The sequence below is a fragment of the Oncorhynchus gorbuscha genome, linkage group LG04 (assembly GCF_021184085.1).
Source record: "Oncorhynchus gorbuscha isolate QuinsamMale2020 ecotype Even-year linkage group LG04, OgorEven_v1.0, whole genome shotgun sequence".
NCBI classification, from domain to species: Eukaryota; Metazoa; Chordata; class Actinopteri; order Salmoniformes; family Salmonidae; genus Oncorhynchus; species Oncorhynchus gorbuscha.
This window is the reverse complement of record NC_060176.1, coordinates 73,129,953-73,146,931: the sequence shown is the minus strand read 5'-3', so window position 1 is coordinate 73,146,931 and position 16,979 is coordinate 73,129,953. Positions and strand designations below refer to the sequence as shown.

Below are 16,979 nucleotides of genomic sequence, written 5' to 3'. Positions count from 1 at the left end.
CTTCTGTTTATTATTATCTGTCACTTTATTCCTAGTTACATGTACACCTCAACTAACTCGTACTGGTACCCCTTGTTTATAGCCAAGTTATCAATACTCATTGTGCATCTATTTTGACCTGTTTTACTTTTCTATTATTTCTCTATTTTCTTTCTCTCTGCATTGTTGGGAAGGGCCTGTAAGTAAGTGTTTCACTGTCACAGTCTACACCCGTTGTTTACCAAGCATTTGACATTTTGACCCTTTTCTGCACAAACTCTTATTGCAGTGAATCTATGCACACATACTGGACTCTACCCACCCACACACTGACGCCACACACACTGCTGCTAATGTCAATAATCTATTGTGTTACTTACCCACTTTAACCCTACATATATGTACAGTGGCAAGAAAAAGTATATGAACCCTTTGGAATTACCTGGATTTCTGCATAAATTGGTCATCAAATTAGATCTGATCAAAGTTACAACAATAGACAAAACACAGTGTGTTTAAACTAATAACACACAAATGATTGTCTTTTTCTTGTCTATATTGAATACATAATTTAAACATTCACAGTGTAGGTTAGAAAAACTGTGAACCCCTAGGCTAATGACTTTTCTAAAAGCTAATTGGAGTCAGGAGTCAGCTAAATTGGAGTCCTTGGGATAGGGGGCAGCATTTTCACTTTTGGATGAATAGCGTGCCCAGAGTGAACTGCCTCCTACTCAGTCCCAGATGCTAATATATGCATATTAGTATTGGTATTGGATAGAACACACTCTGAAGTTTCTAAAACTGTTTGAATGATGTCTGAGTATAACAGAACTCATATGGCAGGCAAAAACCTGAGACAAAATTCAAACAGGAAGTGGGAAATCTGAGGTTTGTAGTTTTTGAACTCACCCCTATCAAATACACAGTGGGATATGGGTTATTTTGCACTTCCTAAGGCTTCCACTAGATGTCAACTGTCTTTAGAACGTTGTTTCAGGCTTCTCGTGTGAAGGGGGGTCGGATGGGAGGTGTTTGACTAAGGGGTTTGCCTGCAGCCTCGTTCTCAGTCACGCACTTTCACATGAGAGGTATCTTTCGTTCCATTGCTTTTCTACAGACAATGGAATTCTCCGGTTGGAACATTATTGAACATTTATGATAAAAACATCCTAAAGATTGATTCTATACTTTGTTTGACAAGTTTCTTCGACCTGTAATACAACTTTTTGAACTTTTTGTCCGACTGGACCAGATCGTGTTTTTGGATTTGTTTACCAAACGCCTTAACAAAATAAGTTATTTGGACATAAAATGGACAGTATCGAAAAAAACAAGCATTTATTGTGGAACTGCGATTCCTGGGAGTGCATTCTAATGAAGATCATCAAAGGTAAGGGAATATTTATAATGCTATGTATGACTAATGTTGACTACCCAACATGGCGGATATTTCTCTGGCTGGTTTGGGCTCTGAGCGCCATTCTCAGATTATGCTTTTTCTGTATTTTCTTTTGAAATCTGACACAGCGGTTGCATTAAGGAGAAGTGTATCTAAAGTTCCATGCATAACACTTGAATTTTCATCAACATTTATAATGAGTATTTCTGTGAATTCATGTGGCTCTCTGCAATATCACTGCATGTTTTGGAACTACTGAACGTAACACGCCAATGTAAAATAAGATTTTTGGATATAAATATGAACTTTACCGAACAAAACATATACATAAAAAAACACTAAACAAGAATGGTGTTCATGGGAGAACACCACGGAAGAAGCCACTGCTGTCCAAAATAAACATTGCTGCACATCTGAAGTTCGCAACAGTGCACCTGGATTTTTTGCAACTGGCAAAATATTCTGTGGACAGATGAAACTACAGTTGGGTTGTTTGCATGGAACACACAACACTATGTGTGGAGAAAGAATGTCACAGCACACCAACATCAAAACCTCATCCCAACTATAAAGTATGATGAAGGGAGCATCATGGTTTGGGGCTGCTTTGCTGCCTCAGGGCCTGGACCGCTTGCTATCATTGGCGGAAATACAAATTCCCAAGTTTATCAAGACATTTTGCAGGAGAATGTAAAGCTATCTGTCCGCCAATTGAAGCTCAACAGAAGTTGGGTGATGCAACAGGACAACGACCCAAAACACAGAAGTCAGTCAACAACAGAATGGCTTCAACAGAAGAAAAAAAAATTGCCTTCTGGAGTGGCCCAGTCAGAGTCCTGACCTTCTGGAGTGGCCCAGGCAGAGTCTTGACCTTCTGGAGTGGCCCAGGCAGAGTCCTGACCTTCTGGAGTGGCCCAGGCAGGAGTCCTGACCTTCTGGAGTGGCCCAGGCAGAGTCTTGACCTTCTGGAGTGGCCCAGGCACCTTCTGAGTCCCAGTTCCTGACCTTCTGGAGTGGCCCAGTCAGAGTCTTGACCTTCTGGAGTGGCCCAGTCAGAGTCCTGACCTTCTGGAGTGGCCCAGGCAGAGTCCTGACCTTCTGGAGTGGCCCAGGCAGAGTCCTGACCTTCTGGAGTGGCCCAGGCAGAGTCCTGACCTTCTGGAGTGGCCCAGGCAGAGTCCTGACCTTCTGGAGTGGCCCAGGCAGAGTCCTGACCTTCTGGAGTGGCCCAGGCAGAGTCCTGACCTTCTGGAGTGGCCCAGGCAGAGTCCTGACCTTCTGGAGTGGCCCAGGCAGAGTCTGACCTTCTGGAGTGGCCCAGGCAGAGTCCTGACCTTCTGGAGTGGCCCAGGCAGAGTCTTGACCTTCTGGAGTGGCCCAGTCAGAGTCCTGACCTTCTGGAGTGGCCCAGGCAGAGTCCTGACCTTCTGGAGTGGCCCAGTCAGAGTCCTGACCTTCTGGAGTGGCCCAGGCAGAGTCTTGACCTTCTGGAGTGGCCCAGTCAGAGTCCTGACCTTCTGGAGTGGCCCAGTCAGAGTCCTGACCTTCTGGAGTGGCCCAGGCAGAGTCTTGACCTCAACCCGATTGAGATGCTGTGGTATGACCTCAAGAGAGCCGTTCACACCAGACATCCCAATAATATTGCTGAACTGAAACAGTTTTGTAAAGAGGAATGGCCAAAAATCTCCCTGATCCGCAACTACAGAAAACATTTGGTTGAGGTTATTACTGCCAAAGGATGGTCAACCAGTTATTAAATCCAACGGTTCACATACTTTTTCTTGCCACTGTACATATCTACCTCAACTACCCCGTAGCCCTGCACATCGACTGTATATAGCCATGTTATTTTTACTCATTATCTTTATTCACTGTGTATTTATTCCTTGTGTCACTATTTCTAGTTGTATTGTCCCCCACAGTATGTGGATCTGTCTCTGTCCGTTCGTTAGTCACATGCAATATCTCAGACAGCACTGGCCCGATTTTGACAAAACTTGGGTGAATGATGCAGCATTTTCAAAATTAAAATGATTGGCCCAAGGTGGGCGCTATTGTAATGACCTGAAATCTGTTAGTCAGACGCAAATATCTTATGTGGAAGGACCACCAGAGGGCAGGCTGGGCTCACAGATAGTAGCCCAACAAGGAATGGGAGACAAGGTAACCAGAGGCAGTTAAACACATCTGACAGCACTAATGACATATTCTCCTTCCCCTATAAGAGAGAGAATGGAACCAGCAGAGAGAATGGAACCAGCAGAGAGAATGGAACCAGCAGAGGAAAAACTATCTCTGGAAGATGGCCACCGAGAGAGAGGAGCTATCCAGGAAGAACCACTAAGACGGTGACAATCCTGTGACTTTTTGTTGTAGTTTAAAGATAATCGTATTGTGTTCCTGTTTCATCTGGAGAAGATGTATGTTTTTCCTTGGGAGATTTTCATTGATATTGTGTTTGTGTTGACCAAATGTCCTCAATAGAGAACTGTGTTCAATCAAGAAAACCTACTCCTGAGTCGTTTATTCCACCTTTCCGCTTTAGAGTGACGCCCAATTACTTGGTCCGATCACATGTAATAGGCCCACACACAGTTGCACTCCCTCCCTCCCTAACTTCTCGCAAGCAGTGTGAGGTTCCCCTGAGGGAGGAAGGGGGGCGTTGTGGTGAAGAGGGTGTAAATTATCTCCTGTCTCGGTCTGTCATTATGTTTCAGATGATAGGCTGCTCCTTAATACTACCTCCTCTAAGGCCTCTCCTAACTGTCTGTCTGTTATTATGTTTCAGATGACAGGCTTCTCCTAACTGTCTGTTATTATGTTTCAGATGACAGGCTTCTCCTAACTGTCTCTGTCATTATGTTTCAGATGACAGGCTTCTCCTAACTGTCTCTGTCATTATGTTTCAGATGACAGGCTTCTCCTAACTGTCTCTGTCATTATGTTTCAGATGACAGGCTTCTCCTAACTGTCTCTGTCATTATGTTTCAGATGATAGAGGAGACAGTTAAGAAGCCTAAGGCCTCTGCCTAATATTGTCTCTAAGGTAACAGCTTTCTCATTAACATACACAACCTCTCCTCCTCCTCTCTTCCCCTCTTTTCCCTTTCCCCTCACACACCCTGTCTTCTCCCCTCTTTCATAGACCTCCCCTCACACACCCTGTCCTCTCTCATAGACCTCCCCTCACACACCCTGTCCTCTCTCATAGACCTCCCCTCACACACCCTGTCCTCTCCTCTCATCTTTCATAGACTTCTCCTATCCTCCCATTCTTACTCCTTCACTTTCCTCCTCTATACTTGTCCTGTCTCGTTCCCTTCATTCCCCTAAATCTTCCCCCCTTATAAGAGCGTCTGCTAAATGACTTAAATGTAATGTAATGTTTTCACCCCAACTGCTTCCACTGTCACCTGTCTACCTGACGGTCTACTGGTCTTTTCCACTTAGATTGAGCAACAATGAGCAATTGTGCAAAAGACTTGTTGATACAATATGAGACTCACTCAAACGCTGCAGGTGATTCACCCTCTCACACAGTTGCTAGCTGAGACTTGTAGAGGGAGAAAGAGAGAATAGAATTGCCATGGGGCTTTCTGACTCGGTCAGAACACATCCCAATGTTCTAATCCTGACTAATAATTCCAAGGGTTTTGGACAAAAAACAACAACAATAACCCAGTTCCCACTACTTCTAGACATTCTAGTCTCTCCTTCTGTCATGTTTGTTGTTTCAGTTGGTGCTGTAGCTTCTCACAGAACTGTCAGACTGGAACACTAATGTATTTTTGTATTAAACAAATATAGCACTCTAACATATGGACTGGGAACAACAACATACACTATATTTAATGAATATAGTTTGTTGTACACTATATTTAATGAATATAGTTTGTTGTACACTATTTAATGAATATAATATGATATACATGATATTTAATGAATTAAATTCATCTACACTGTAGGAGTATTAAATCTACACTGTAGGAGTATTAAATCTACACTGTAGGAGTATTAAATCTACACTGTAGGAGTATTAAATCTACACTGTAGGAGTATTAATATGCCTCAAGGCAGAGCAGGATTAGGCCAGCTGGAAGTGCCGCAATGTCTATGCATGTTGATGGAGCACTGGTGCCCTTTCCACCACACGAGGGCGCTACACCAGAAATAAGTCTCTCCTAAAAAGCAACTCACCAAAATTACATTACGAATCAGGAGATTAAGTGAGTTTTGTCCTTTTACCGAGAAGTTAACCACCTCACACAGCTTTCTGGAAGCCACATCTTTTACAAGGTTACAGTAAGAGTGAGTCTTGAGGTGACTGGCCAAACCTATAAAAGCAAACTGGCTCTGTCTGTATGTCCTGATTGAGTAAGTATTTATTAATCCAAGCCACCTTCCAGTAACGCTGTATGACACAAGCGTCACGTAGTTTTATAGATCCCACATGGTGATGGAGACAATGTTGACTAATACATGACAGAGAGATGGGGAAAGCTCAGGTCTCAGAGAAAGGGCTCAAACATAAAGAACAGCAAGACTGCAATGTGATTAGAATACCCAGATGCTTTAATCTGACATTGGACACACCTACTCCTTCAAGGGTTATTCTTTATTTGTATTTCCTACATTGTAGAATAATAGTGAAGACATCAAAAATATGAAATAACAAATATGGTATCATGTAAACAAAAACACTGTTCAAAATATCAAAATATATTTTGTTTGAAATTCTTCAAAGTAGCCACCCTTTGCTTTGCACAATCTTTGCATTCTCTCAACCAGCTTCATGAGGTAGTCACCTGGAATGCATTTCAATTAACAGCTGTGCCTTGTTAATTTGTGAAATTTCTTTCCTTCTTAATTCATTTGAGCCAATCAGTGCTGTGACAAGGTAGGGGTGATATACAGAATATAGTCCATATTATGCCAAGAACAGCTCAAATACGCAAACGGAAATGACAGTCCATCATGACTTTAAGACATGAAGGTCAGTCAATGCAGAACATTTCAAAAACTTTGAAAATTTCTTCAAGTCCAGTTGCAAAAACCATGAAGTGCTATGATGAAACTGGCTCTCACGAGGAAAGCCACAGGAAAAAAGACCCAGAATTACCTCTGCTGCAGAGGATAAGTTCATTAGAGTTACCTGCACTTCAGATTGCAGCCCAAATAAATGCTTCAGAGTTCAAGTAACAGACACATCTCAACATCAACTGTTCAGAGGAGACTCCATGAATCAGGCCTTCATGGTCGAATTGTTGCAAAGAAACCACTACTAAAGGGCCAAGAAACAGGAGCAATGGACATTAGACCGGTGGAAATCTGTCCTTTAGTCTGATGAGTCCAAATTTTAGATTTTTGGTTCCACCCACAGTGTCTTTGTGAGATTCGGAGTAGATGAACACATGATCTCCGCTGGTTGAGAGACTGCCAAGAGTGTGCAAAGCTGTCATCAAGGCAAAGGGTGGCTACTTTGAAGAATCTCAAATATATTTCATTTGTTAAACATGTTTTTGGCTACTACATGATTCCATATTATTTCATAGTTTTGATGTCTTCACTATTATTATACAACGTAGAACATAGTACAAATAAAGAAAAAACCCTTGAATGAGTAGATGTGTCAACTTTTGACTGGTACACACACGTACGTACATATATATATATATATACACATATATACATATACACATATATACATATACATACATACATATACATACATACATACATACATACATACATACATACATACATACATACATACATACATACATACATACATACATACATACATACATACATACATACATACATACATACATACATACATACATACATACATACATACATACATACATACATACATACATACATACATACATACATACATACATACATACATACATACATACATACATACATACATATATATATATATATATATAAATCAATTTTGAACAGGATTAGGCCTATCTATTTTGGATGCAATTTGAATGGAATTGATGGAGAGAGACTGAGAATGCGCTCATGTGTGCACTGATTTGAAGCCACAATAGTAATTGCCTGTTTTAAAACTCTGCAGCTGCAATTTAAAAAAAATGCAACATTACAATAAAACAAATATGGTGACCCCCGATAGCCAGATGGGTCAATTAGACGTGCATTCAGTCCTAATATTACTGTAACATAGGCTTTGCTGCAGCAAATATAGGCCTACCTGTCACGAGAAAAATAAGTTCCTATGATGAGATAATACATGCATTGTGAACTGCGCTCCATATGGGTATACACTGTCTGTTCCCACCCTGAGCGCTGATGATTGATCATGCAGATAGCAGAGTAGGCCGTGGTCTGTAGAGAAACCAGACATCACATATCATTTAACGTCATTCTGTTCATAGAAATAATAGATTATAATTTGCCGTTTTCTCGCAGTTATTTATCCCGAGAAAAGGGAGTGGGTTTGGGCGGTAAATCTCAGTGAACCATTCTATTCAACGCTAACACATACTTGACCTATTATGTAATAAAGCCACACACACAAACTATGGTATATCTGAGACTGGGATCACAGAGGTTCCTAGGCCAAATACTTAACCGAGTAAAACATTCAATAAAAAAGTAACAGGGTCTGGCTATAGGCTGAATGGACGACAGCTTTATATGTAAACTAGTAACAACAGGGTCTGGCTATAGGCTGAATGGATGACACCTTTATATGTAAACTAGTAACAGGGTCTGGCTATAGGCTGAATGGATGACACCTTTATATGTAAACTAGTAACAGGGTCTGGCTATAGGCTGAATGGACGACAGCTTTATATGTAAACTAGTAACAACAGGGTCTGGCTATAGGCTGAATGGATGACAGCTTTATATGTAAACTAGTAACAACAGGGTCTGGCTATAGGCTGAATGGATGACAGCTTTATATGTAAACTAGTAACAACAGGGTCTGGCTATAGGCTGAATGGATGACAGCTTTATATGTAAACTAGTAACAACAGGGTCTGGCTATAGGCTGAATGGATGGAAACTAGTAACAACGGGTGACTGAATGGATGACACCTTTATATGTAAACTTTATATGTAAACTAGTAACAAACAGGGGTCTGGCTATAGGCTGAATGGATGACAGCTTTATATGTAAACTAGTAACAGGGTCTGGCTATAGGCTGAATGGATGACACCTTTATATGTAAACTAGTAACAACAGGGTCTGGCTATAGGCTGAATGGATGACACCTTTATATGTAAACTAGTAACAACAGGGTCTGGCTATAGGCTGAATGGATGACACCTTTATATGTAAACTAGTAACAACAGGGTCTGGCTATAGGTTGAATGGATGACACCTTTATATGTAAACTAGTAACAACAGGGTCTGGCTATAGGCTGAATGGATGACACCTTTATATGTAAACTAGTAACAGGGTCTGGCTATAGGCTGAATGGATGACACCTTTATATGTAAACTAGTAACAACAGGGTCTGGCTATAGGCTGAATGGATGACACCTTTATATGTAAACTAGTAACAACAGGGTCTGGCTATAGGCTGAATGGACGACACCTTTATATGTAAACTAGTAACAAAGGGGTCTGGCTATAGGCTGAATGGATGACACCTTTATATGTAAACTAGTAACAACGGGGTATGGCTATAGGCTGAATGGATGACAGCTTTATATGTAAACTAGTAACAAAGGGGTCTGGCTATAGGCTGAATGGATGACACCTTTATATGTAAACTAGTAACAGGGTCTGGCTATAGGCTGAATGGATGACACCTTTATATGTAAACTAGTAACAAAGGGGTCTGGTTATAGGCTGAATGGACGACCCATAAACCTCTCTGCAGTAAGATGGAAATGTTAAATAAATACTATTTTAGAGCAAGCCAGCATCTGGACAGTTCACAAACCTCTTCCTCCCTGGAGGGACCATTATTTTCTCTGTTTCCTGTGAGGCCCTGTCACCACTTGGTGAGTGTTTATGCTGTGCCCACCAGTGGCCCATCTCGGTGGCAATGTGTGGTGACCCCTACCCCCGTGCCTTCCTGCCACCAGCCTGGACATTGGTCTGGCCCGCCACTGGACCATACAAACCCATGCGGTAGGAAGTGCACGGAAGACAGGAAGACGTTTAACAATGAAAGGTAAACTACTGTGTGTAAATATAGAGCATGTGTGTGTATTTATGTTTGTATGTGAGAGAGACTGAGATAAGTATTGTTTGTTTGTGCATAATGCACGTGCAGGTTTGATGCATATATATATATATATGATATATGTGTATGTATGTGTGTGTGTGTATATAATGCACGTGTGATGCGTGTGTGTATGTGTGTGTCTTTCCAAGTGTGACAACATCACTATTCATTCCCTCGTTCCTGGTCAAGCCAGTTCCACCCTTCCTACACGAGCAACACCAACTCTCTGTATTGTCTTGACAACAGTTACTATAGGAGGGTGTTTATCCATTATTCATTGTTAGAGAAACAGTGAAGAGAAGAAACAGAGTAACATTCCACAATGGTACCAACACAGGATGTAGGAGATAGAGAAAACACTTAACTCCGATATTAATCATGCCACTCCTGAATACTATCAAATGCTGCAGCTGCAATGATGAGGTCACTGACTGGATGACTGTACGACCAACAGACAAAATGGCAGCTTAGAGCAGGGCAAGGGTGTGAGTGGTGTTGTACCGTACCTTGAAAAAGGTCTTGATAGCAGGCACATGGCTGGCACATTCTGTCCTGCGGTTCTCATCCACATTTGGCCCGACCTGGAGACCCACACACGCTACATAATTAGTCTGAGGGAGCCAGAGAGAGGCTCATTATCAGAAAGTCTAGCTTCAGTCTTCTGTCATCAGGTACTGCATGTACACCCTTGTGGAATCATTTCCCAACGTTATAGAGAGAGCCTACCATTATTATCATGTTACATATCATATACAATATAATGAAGTTTAATATAATAATATGTTTCACAAGTTTCTGATTTGTGTGTGCGTTTGTGTAGCTGCCTGACTGGCTATAGATGCAACCTCTGACCCCCACCACAACATTCCACAAGGTCGCCATAGATACGGGACCAGTGAAGCACATTGGGAACACTCTAAGCATCTGTTGCTCTGCTTGTGTGTGTGTGTGTGTGTGTGTGTGTGTGTGTGTGTGTGTGTGTGTGTGTGTGTGTGTGTGTGTGTGTGTGTGTGTGTGTGTGTGTGTGTGTGTGTGTGTGTGTGTGTGTGTGTGTGTGTGTGTGTGTGTGTGTGTGCGTGCGTGTGTGTGTGCATCAGTCAAAATAATTGGTATCAGTAAAAAGCTAGGCTTGGCGTCCGGTGTCAGCAATTTAGCTTACACATCACACACGTTGACCCCCAGACCAAGGGCCAATCGAAACACATCCAACAGTGGCATGAGCCAATGGGAACCAAAGCTTGTCCCTAACCTCTGATACAGAGTCAAATATATTTTCCATCCTTCTAATGGTTAAGGATAGGATTGAGGGTAGGGAATCTGATCCTAGAGCTGTGGTTATGGGCCACTTCTACTTCAAGCACCTGAGACACAGCAACAGGTAAAGAGAGTTAATATATGGTACCACGTCCAATCAGAGGGCCATGTTGTTGTCAACGACACTCACCCAGCAGATCATGGCGACGCGAGGGCCTCCTACCTCGGCTGAGCCCACTCTGCAGAGCCCATACTGAGGTCTGGCTATGAGGAACTTCTCTGACAGCTCCACCACTCCACCTGCTGTAGGAGAGACAAGATAGAGGGGGCGGGATTGAAATAGAGAGAGAGAGAAAATGAGAGAGAGAGAAAGAGAGAGAGCGAAAGAAAGAGAGACGGACCGAGAGATTAATAAACACCACCAACTTATCATTTATCATTTTGGAAAACTCAAATTCAAAAAAGGTGACAAGTTCAAATCGTCCAGTAAGCTTTACCTCCAGAGTCAGCCAGTTTGAGGTTGTTAGTGGCCCCATCGTAGGTGAACAGAGCCCTGTGGGGAAAAAGAGAGACAGCCGAGTGACAGAAGCACAAACACACTGCATCACCACAACCATGGACCCAGAGATTCAGGGTTCAGTTGACAGATACAAGTGATTTCCAATGGAGCAGACATCTGCAACGTTTACTTTGATTGTGATCTCGGTGACCAAGGCAACATTGCTTTTAAAGGATGCACAGCCGAAAAGGGCCGATGGGATGAATGGCGCCGGAGGGGATGGCTGCTGTTTAAACGCTTGTGCTATTTTGTGTGTATTTTCCACATTGTTTGTAACTTATTTGTACATAATGTTGATCCTACTGTCTCTTATGACCGAAAAGAGCTTCTGGACATCAGAACAGCGATTACTGACCTCGAACTGGACAAAGATGTTTTTTTTAATGAGTCATTGACAGCTAGCACCAGGCTAAAGGCTAGAGCTGCCGCTTTCAAGAAGCGGGACACTAATCCATACGCTGATAAGAAATTCTGCTATGCCTTCAGACAAACCATCAAACAGGCAACGCGTCAATACAGGACTAAGATTCAATCCTACTACACCGGCTTTGACACTTGTCGGATGTGGTGCTCTCATCCATGCTTCAGTGTTGCTTGCCTCAAAGCGACCAAATCAAGCATTTAGCCCATCCAGTAGGCTTGAGTCAATGGGCAGCGTACGGCTGGGTTTCCCTTCGTAGTCCGTAATAGTTTGCAAGCCCTGCCACATACGACGAGCATCAGAGCCGGTGTAGTAGGATTCAATCTTAGTCCTGTATTGACGCTTTGCCTGTTTGATGGTTCGTATAGCGGGATTTCTTATAAACATCCAGATTAGTGTCCCGCTATAAAAGCCTGGTTTAATGTTGACTGTTTCTCTTAGTAGGATCTTTGATCGTCTCATTCCAAAGAGTGTAGGAAGTTCCTAAAATTATATAAAGTTGGTGTTTAATCTGTCTAAATAGACGAATGACATGACCTCTAGCACATAACTAAATAACATACAGACAGCTGGGCAGACCACGTGTTAAGTCAACACTACACAGGCACACACACTTGGACGTGTTTGGCATTTGTCGTGCGTAGTTTGGCTAAACACTAACTTGCATCCCCACAGAGTAATGCATTTCTAAAATGAGTCAGCAGATTAGTTATTTTTTTTACCATGACTCTCTCCTTTCCTCGCATTCCTTCCCTCTCTCTCTCTTCCTGTCCATCATGCTTGTTAGCGAGCGGCCTAGCGTAAGACAATGAGGCAGTTGCTACACAATATCTGAACAATAACACACAGTGACATTGTTTTTCCAGGCCGAATCACTCACTCTCACCTGAAACCCAGGGTTTCTGATTGACACGAGATAGACAGTAGTAGGGCAGGTTAAGACAGTAGTAGGGCAGGTTATGACTCCATCTCAGCTCAGGTCAAAGGTGACATTCTACTGTATAGAACCACGGACAATGTGGGGGTGGGGGTCAGGACAGGAGGGAGGGAGGAAATCTGCCTCTGCTGGAGCTCCTAGGCCAGCTGATGGGTGTGTCCCTGACATCTGGACCAGCAGAGGAGAGCCCAGGGGGAAAGAGCACCAGGCCAAAGGTGAGAGACCTACCTCTGTGTGTGTACATGTGTGTGTGTGTGGAACCCTTTGCCCTATAAGTAAAATGCCTGGAACTATTCACCCAACTTGCAAACAGGTGAAACAGAGCAGAAACAGGTTTACTGTTGAGCTTGAGAGAGATTTGCAGGCACTGACTCAGAGTTTGGAGTGGGCTTCTGTATGGAGTCACAGTGGGTGTGTAGTGTAGAGCATGTCAGTACAGTTAACATATAATATCACTTCATTGTTTCAACGTTGTCCCATTGAGACTGATTGAACCTTGTCAAACCTTCAGTATCAGCATGTTCACAAAGGAGATGTTAAACGATACAAATCACACATTTGAAGGACAACAAAAAGTTTGTTTTGCAAATATCAATCTCCTGGCAGATACAGTAAAGGACAGAGAAGTAAGACCACTAGAACAGTAACATTCAAACTTTTTCAGCAGGGACCCCATTTTGTCTGGCAAAAGTTCAATTTTTTTCACCAGAAATTCTGTCGAAATCAAATGACAACCTTAAAATAGGTAAATTAAGATTTTTACATCAAGAAAGAACCTTAAACGCGTTACATTTTTTTCTTTCTTAAAGAGGACCAATAAATACATTTGTATTGCTCTTATCCTATTTCTCAAAAATGTATTGTCCCATAGAATAATCTGTGATCTTCATTTTTGGATCCCCCCTAAAATATATTTAAAAAATAATCATAATAATTTGGTGACCCCACTGCAATTCCCCCGCGACTCTGACTTTGAATACCACTGCTCTAGAAAGACTGAATAGAAGAACAACGAAGAGGTCCCTGAAGAGGTGCCTGAAAAGGTCCCCAAAGAAGTCCCTGAAGAGGTCCCCGAAGAGGTCCCTGTGGTCGCAGTTTATTCTAACAGCGCTATACAGTAGCCCACAGGCACTGAGTACATTGATTGATTCCTACACCTCATCTCTATACAGACCTCAGCAGACTGACCTGACTAGGTCTGATTTAGTATGTTATTGTGACTATTGTCCTCTGAGGGACAAATTAATAGCAAGAGTAGCAAGAGTTAAGACGGTGTGCGTGCGTGTGTGTGTGATGAGGGCGCAATAATGTCCCTGTTGTTCCCCCCTAGTATTAGCAGTGCGCTGGCTCGGCGTGTCACGAGGCAGACTTGCACAGCTTTCTCAGGGTAGTGGGTTGCGGTGGGGGGGGCTTAGATTCAGCTCATCTCTAACAAGAACAACCACCATGAAAGCAAGCGCCCATCCACTGTGTCTGTCTGACTCAACCTTGTGTCTGTGTAAGTGACCAATAAAGTTTGGTCAGTCTGTCCCGCCGTCCGTCTTGTCCGTTTCCCTCTTGAGTTTCATGTGAATAACATTGGTGGAAAACTTGCCCCTGGTTTCTCCTCTGATTATTACTACAGGCATTCCAAAAGGTCAGAGGTCACCGTCTACCAGGGGCCAGTTCAAAAGGTCATAAATGCACTGAAGGAGTTATGATTACATTCTCAACCCACTGAGAGTTGACTGGCTGTGAGGGTCCACAGCTTTGTTAAGATCTGTGGGATGGAGTCAGGCTCTGACATACAGACGCAAATTCTGTCCACAGACATGCTGCCCAGATCAAAAGGCCACGACTGAATAAACAGATTTAAAGATATAAACAATGTGGAATGGGCCCCCTGAGAGACTGATGGGGTGGCGCACAATTAGCCAAGCGTCGCCCGGGTTAGGGGCCGGTAAGAATGTTCTTGTCCCATCGCGCACTAGCGTCTCCTGTGTTGGCCCGGGCGCAGTGCACGCTGACACAGTCTCCTCAACCCTCCTCTCCTCCCTCTCTGCATCCCTTGACTCTCTATGTCCCCTATCCTCCAGGCCGGCTCTCAGTTGACTACGGTCCTCCCCTCCCGCTCCGTGGCTCGATGACTCATTGCGAGCTCACAGAACAGGGCTCCGGGCAGCCGAGCGGAAATGGAGGAAAACCTGGCTGCTCAGGTTTCCGACCTCGCCTCCCTGCGGACCTGGCATCCTTTCACTCCCTCCTCTCTACATTTTCCTCCTCTGTCTCTGCTGCTAAAGCCACTTTCTACCACGCTAAATTCCAAGCATCTGCTCTAACCCTAGGAAGTAGGAAGCTCTTTGCCACCTTCTCCTCCCTCCTGAATCCTCCGCCCCCTCCCCCCCCTCCTCCCTCTCTGCAGATGACTTCGTCAACCATTTTGAAAAGAAGGTCGACGACATCCGATCCTCGTTTGCTAAGTCAAACGACACCGCTGGTTCTGCTCACACTGCCCTACCCTGTGCTCTGACCTCTTTCTCCCCTCTCTCTCCAGATGAAATCTCGCGTCTTTGTGAGGAATATCGATCTGCCGGCCGCCCAACAACCTGCCCGCTTGACCCTATCCCCTCCTCTCTTCTCCAGACCATTTCCGGAGACCTTCTCCCTTACCTCACCTCACTCATCAACTCATCCCTGACCGCTGGCTACGTCCCTTCCGTCTTCAAGAGAGCGAGAGTTGCACCCCTTCTGAAAAAACCTACACTCGATCCCTCCGATGTCAACAATTACAGACCAGTATCCCTTCTTTCTTTTCTCTCCAAAACTCTTGAACGTGCCGTGCCCGCTTGACCTTGGCCAGCTCCCCCGCTATCTCTCTCTGAATGACCTTCTTGATCCAAATCAGTCAGGTTTCAAGACTAGTCATTCAACTGAGACTGCTCTCCTCTGTATCACGGAGGCGCTCCGCACTGCTAAAGCTAACTCTCTCTCCTCTGCTCTCATCCTTCTAGATCTATCGGCTGCCTTCGATACTGTGAACCATCAGATCCTCCTCTCCACCCTCTCCGAGTTGGGCATCTCCGGCGCGGCCCACGCTTGGATTGCGTCCTACCTGACAGGTCGCTCCTACCAGGTGGCGTGGCGAGAATCTGTCTCCTCACCACGCGCTCTCACCACTGGTGTCCCCCAGGGCTCTGTTCTTGGCCCTCTCCTATTCTCGCTATACACCAAGTCACTCAGTTGGTAGAGCATGGCGCTTGTAACGCCAGGGTAGTGGGTTCGATCCCCCTCCACCCATCCTATGCACACATGACTGTAAGACTCTCGCTTTGGAAAAACGTGCGTCTGCTAAATGCATATTAGAGGATTTCAGTTATTCGGTTTTGAACATTAATAAACTCTGTTTCTGTTAAGTCGCATTAGATTAGACTTGGCTCTGTCATAACCTCACATGGTCTCTCTTATCATTGCTATGCAGACGACACACAATTAATCTTCTCCTTTCCCCCTTCTGATGACCAGGTGGCGAATCGCATCTCTGCATGTCTGGCAGACATATCAGTGTGGATGACGGATCACCACCTCAAGCTGAACCTCGGCAAGACGGAGCTGCTCTTCCTCCCGGGGAAGGACTGCCCGTTCCATGATCTCGCCATCACGGTTGACAACTCCATTGTGTCCTCCTCCCAGAGCGCCAAGAACCTTGGCGTGATCCTGGACAACACCCTGTCGTTCTCAACCAACATCAAGGCGGTGGCCCGTTCCTGTAGGTTCATGCTCTACAACATCCGCAGAGTACGACCCTGCCTCACACAGGAAGCGGCGCAGGTCCTAATCCAGGCACTTGTCATCTCCCGTCTGGATTACTGCAACTCGCTGTTGGCTGGGCTCCTTGCCTGTGCCATTAAACCCCTTCAACTCATCCAGAACGCCGCAGCCCGTCTGGTGTTCAACCTTCCCAAGTTCTCTCACGTCACCCCGCTCCTCCGTTCTCTCCACTGGCTTCCAGTTGAAGCTCGCATCCGCTACAAGACCATGGTGCTTGCCTACGGAGCTGTGAGGGGAACGGCACCTCAGTACCTCCAGGCTCTGATCAGGCCCTACACCCAAACAAGGGCACTGCGTTCATCCACCTCTGGCCTGCTCGCCTCCCTACCACTGAGGAAGTACAGCTCCCGCTCAGCCCAGTCAAAACTGTTCGCTGCCCTGGCCCCCAATGGTGGAACAA

At 44.4% G+C, this 16,979-nt stretch overlaps 1 protein-coding gene across 1 annotated transcript in view; it reads right to left on the bottom strand.

The window, feature by feature from the left end:
* The window catches only part of si:dkey-40c11.2 (drebrin), a 48,765-nt gene that overhangs the window by 5,969 nt on the left and 25,817 nt on the right, over positions 1-16,979 (bottom strand). Inside the window, exons 2-4 of the mRNA XM_046348018.1 lie at positions 11,353-11,408; positions 11,046-11,158; positions 10,108-10,182 (exon numbers count right to left, since the gene is read on the bottom strand). Of these exons, the coding sequence (XP_046203974.1) occupies positions 10,108-10,182; positions 11,046-11,158; positions 11,353-11,408 (244 nt within the window). The remainder of the gene's footprint in view (positions 1-10,107; positions 10,183-11,045; positions 11,159-11,352; positions 11,409-16,979) is intronic.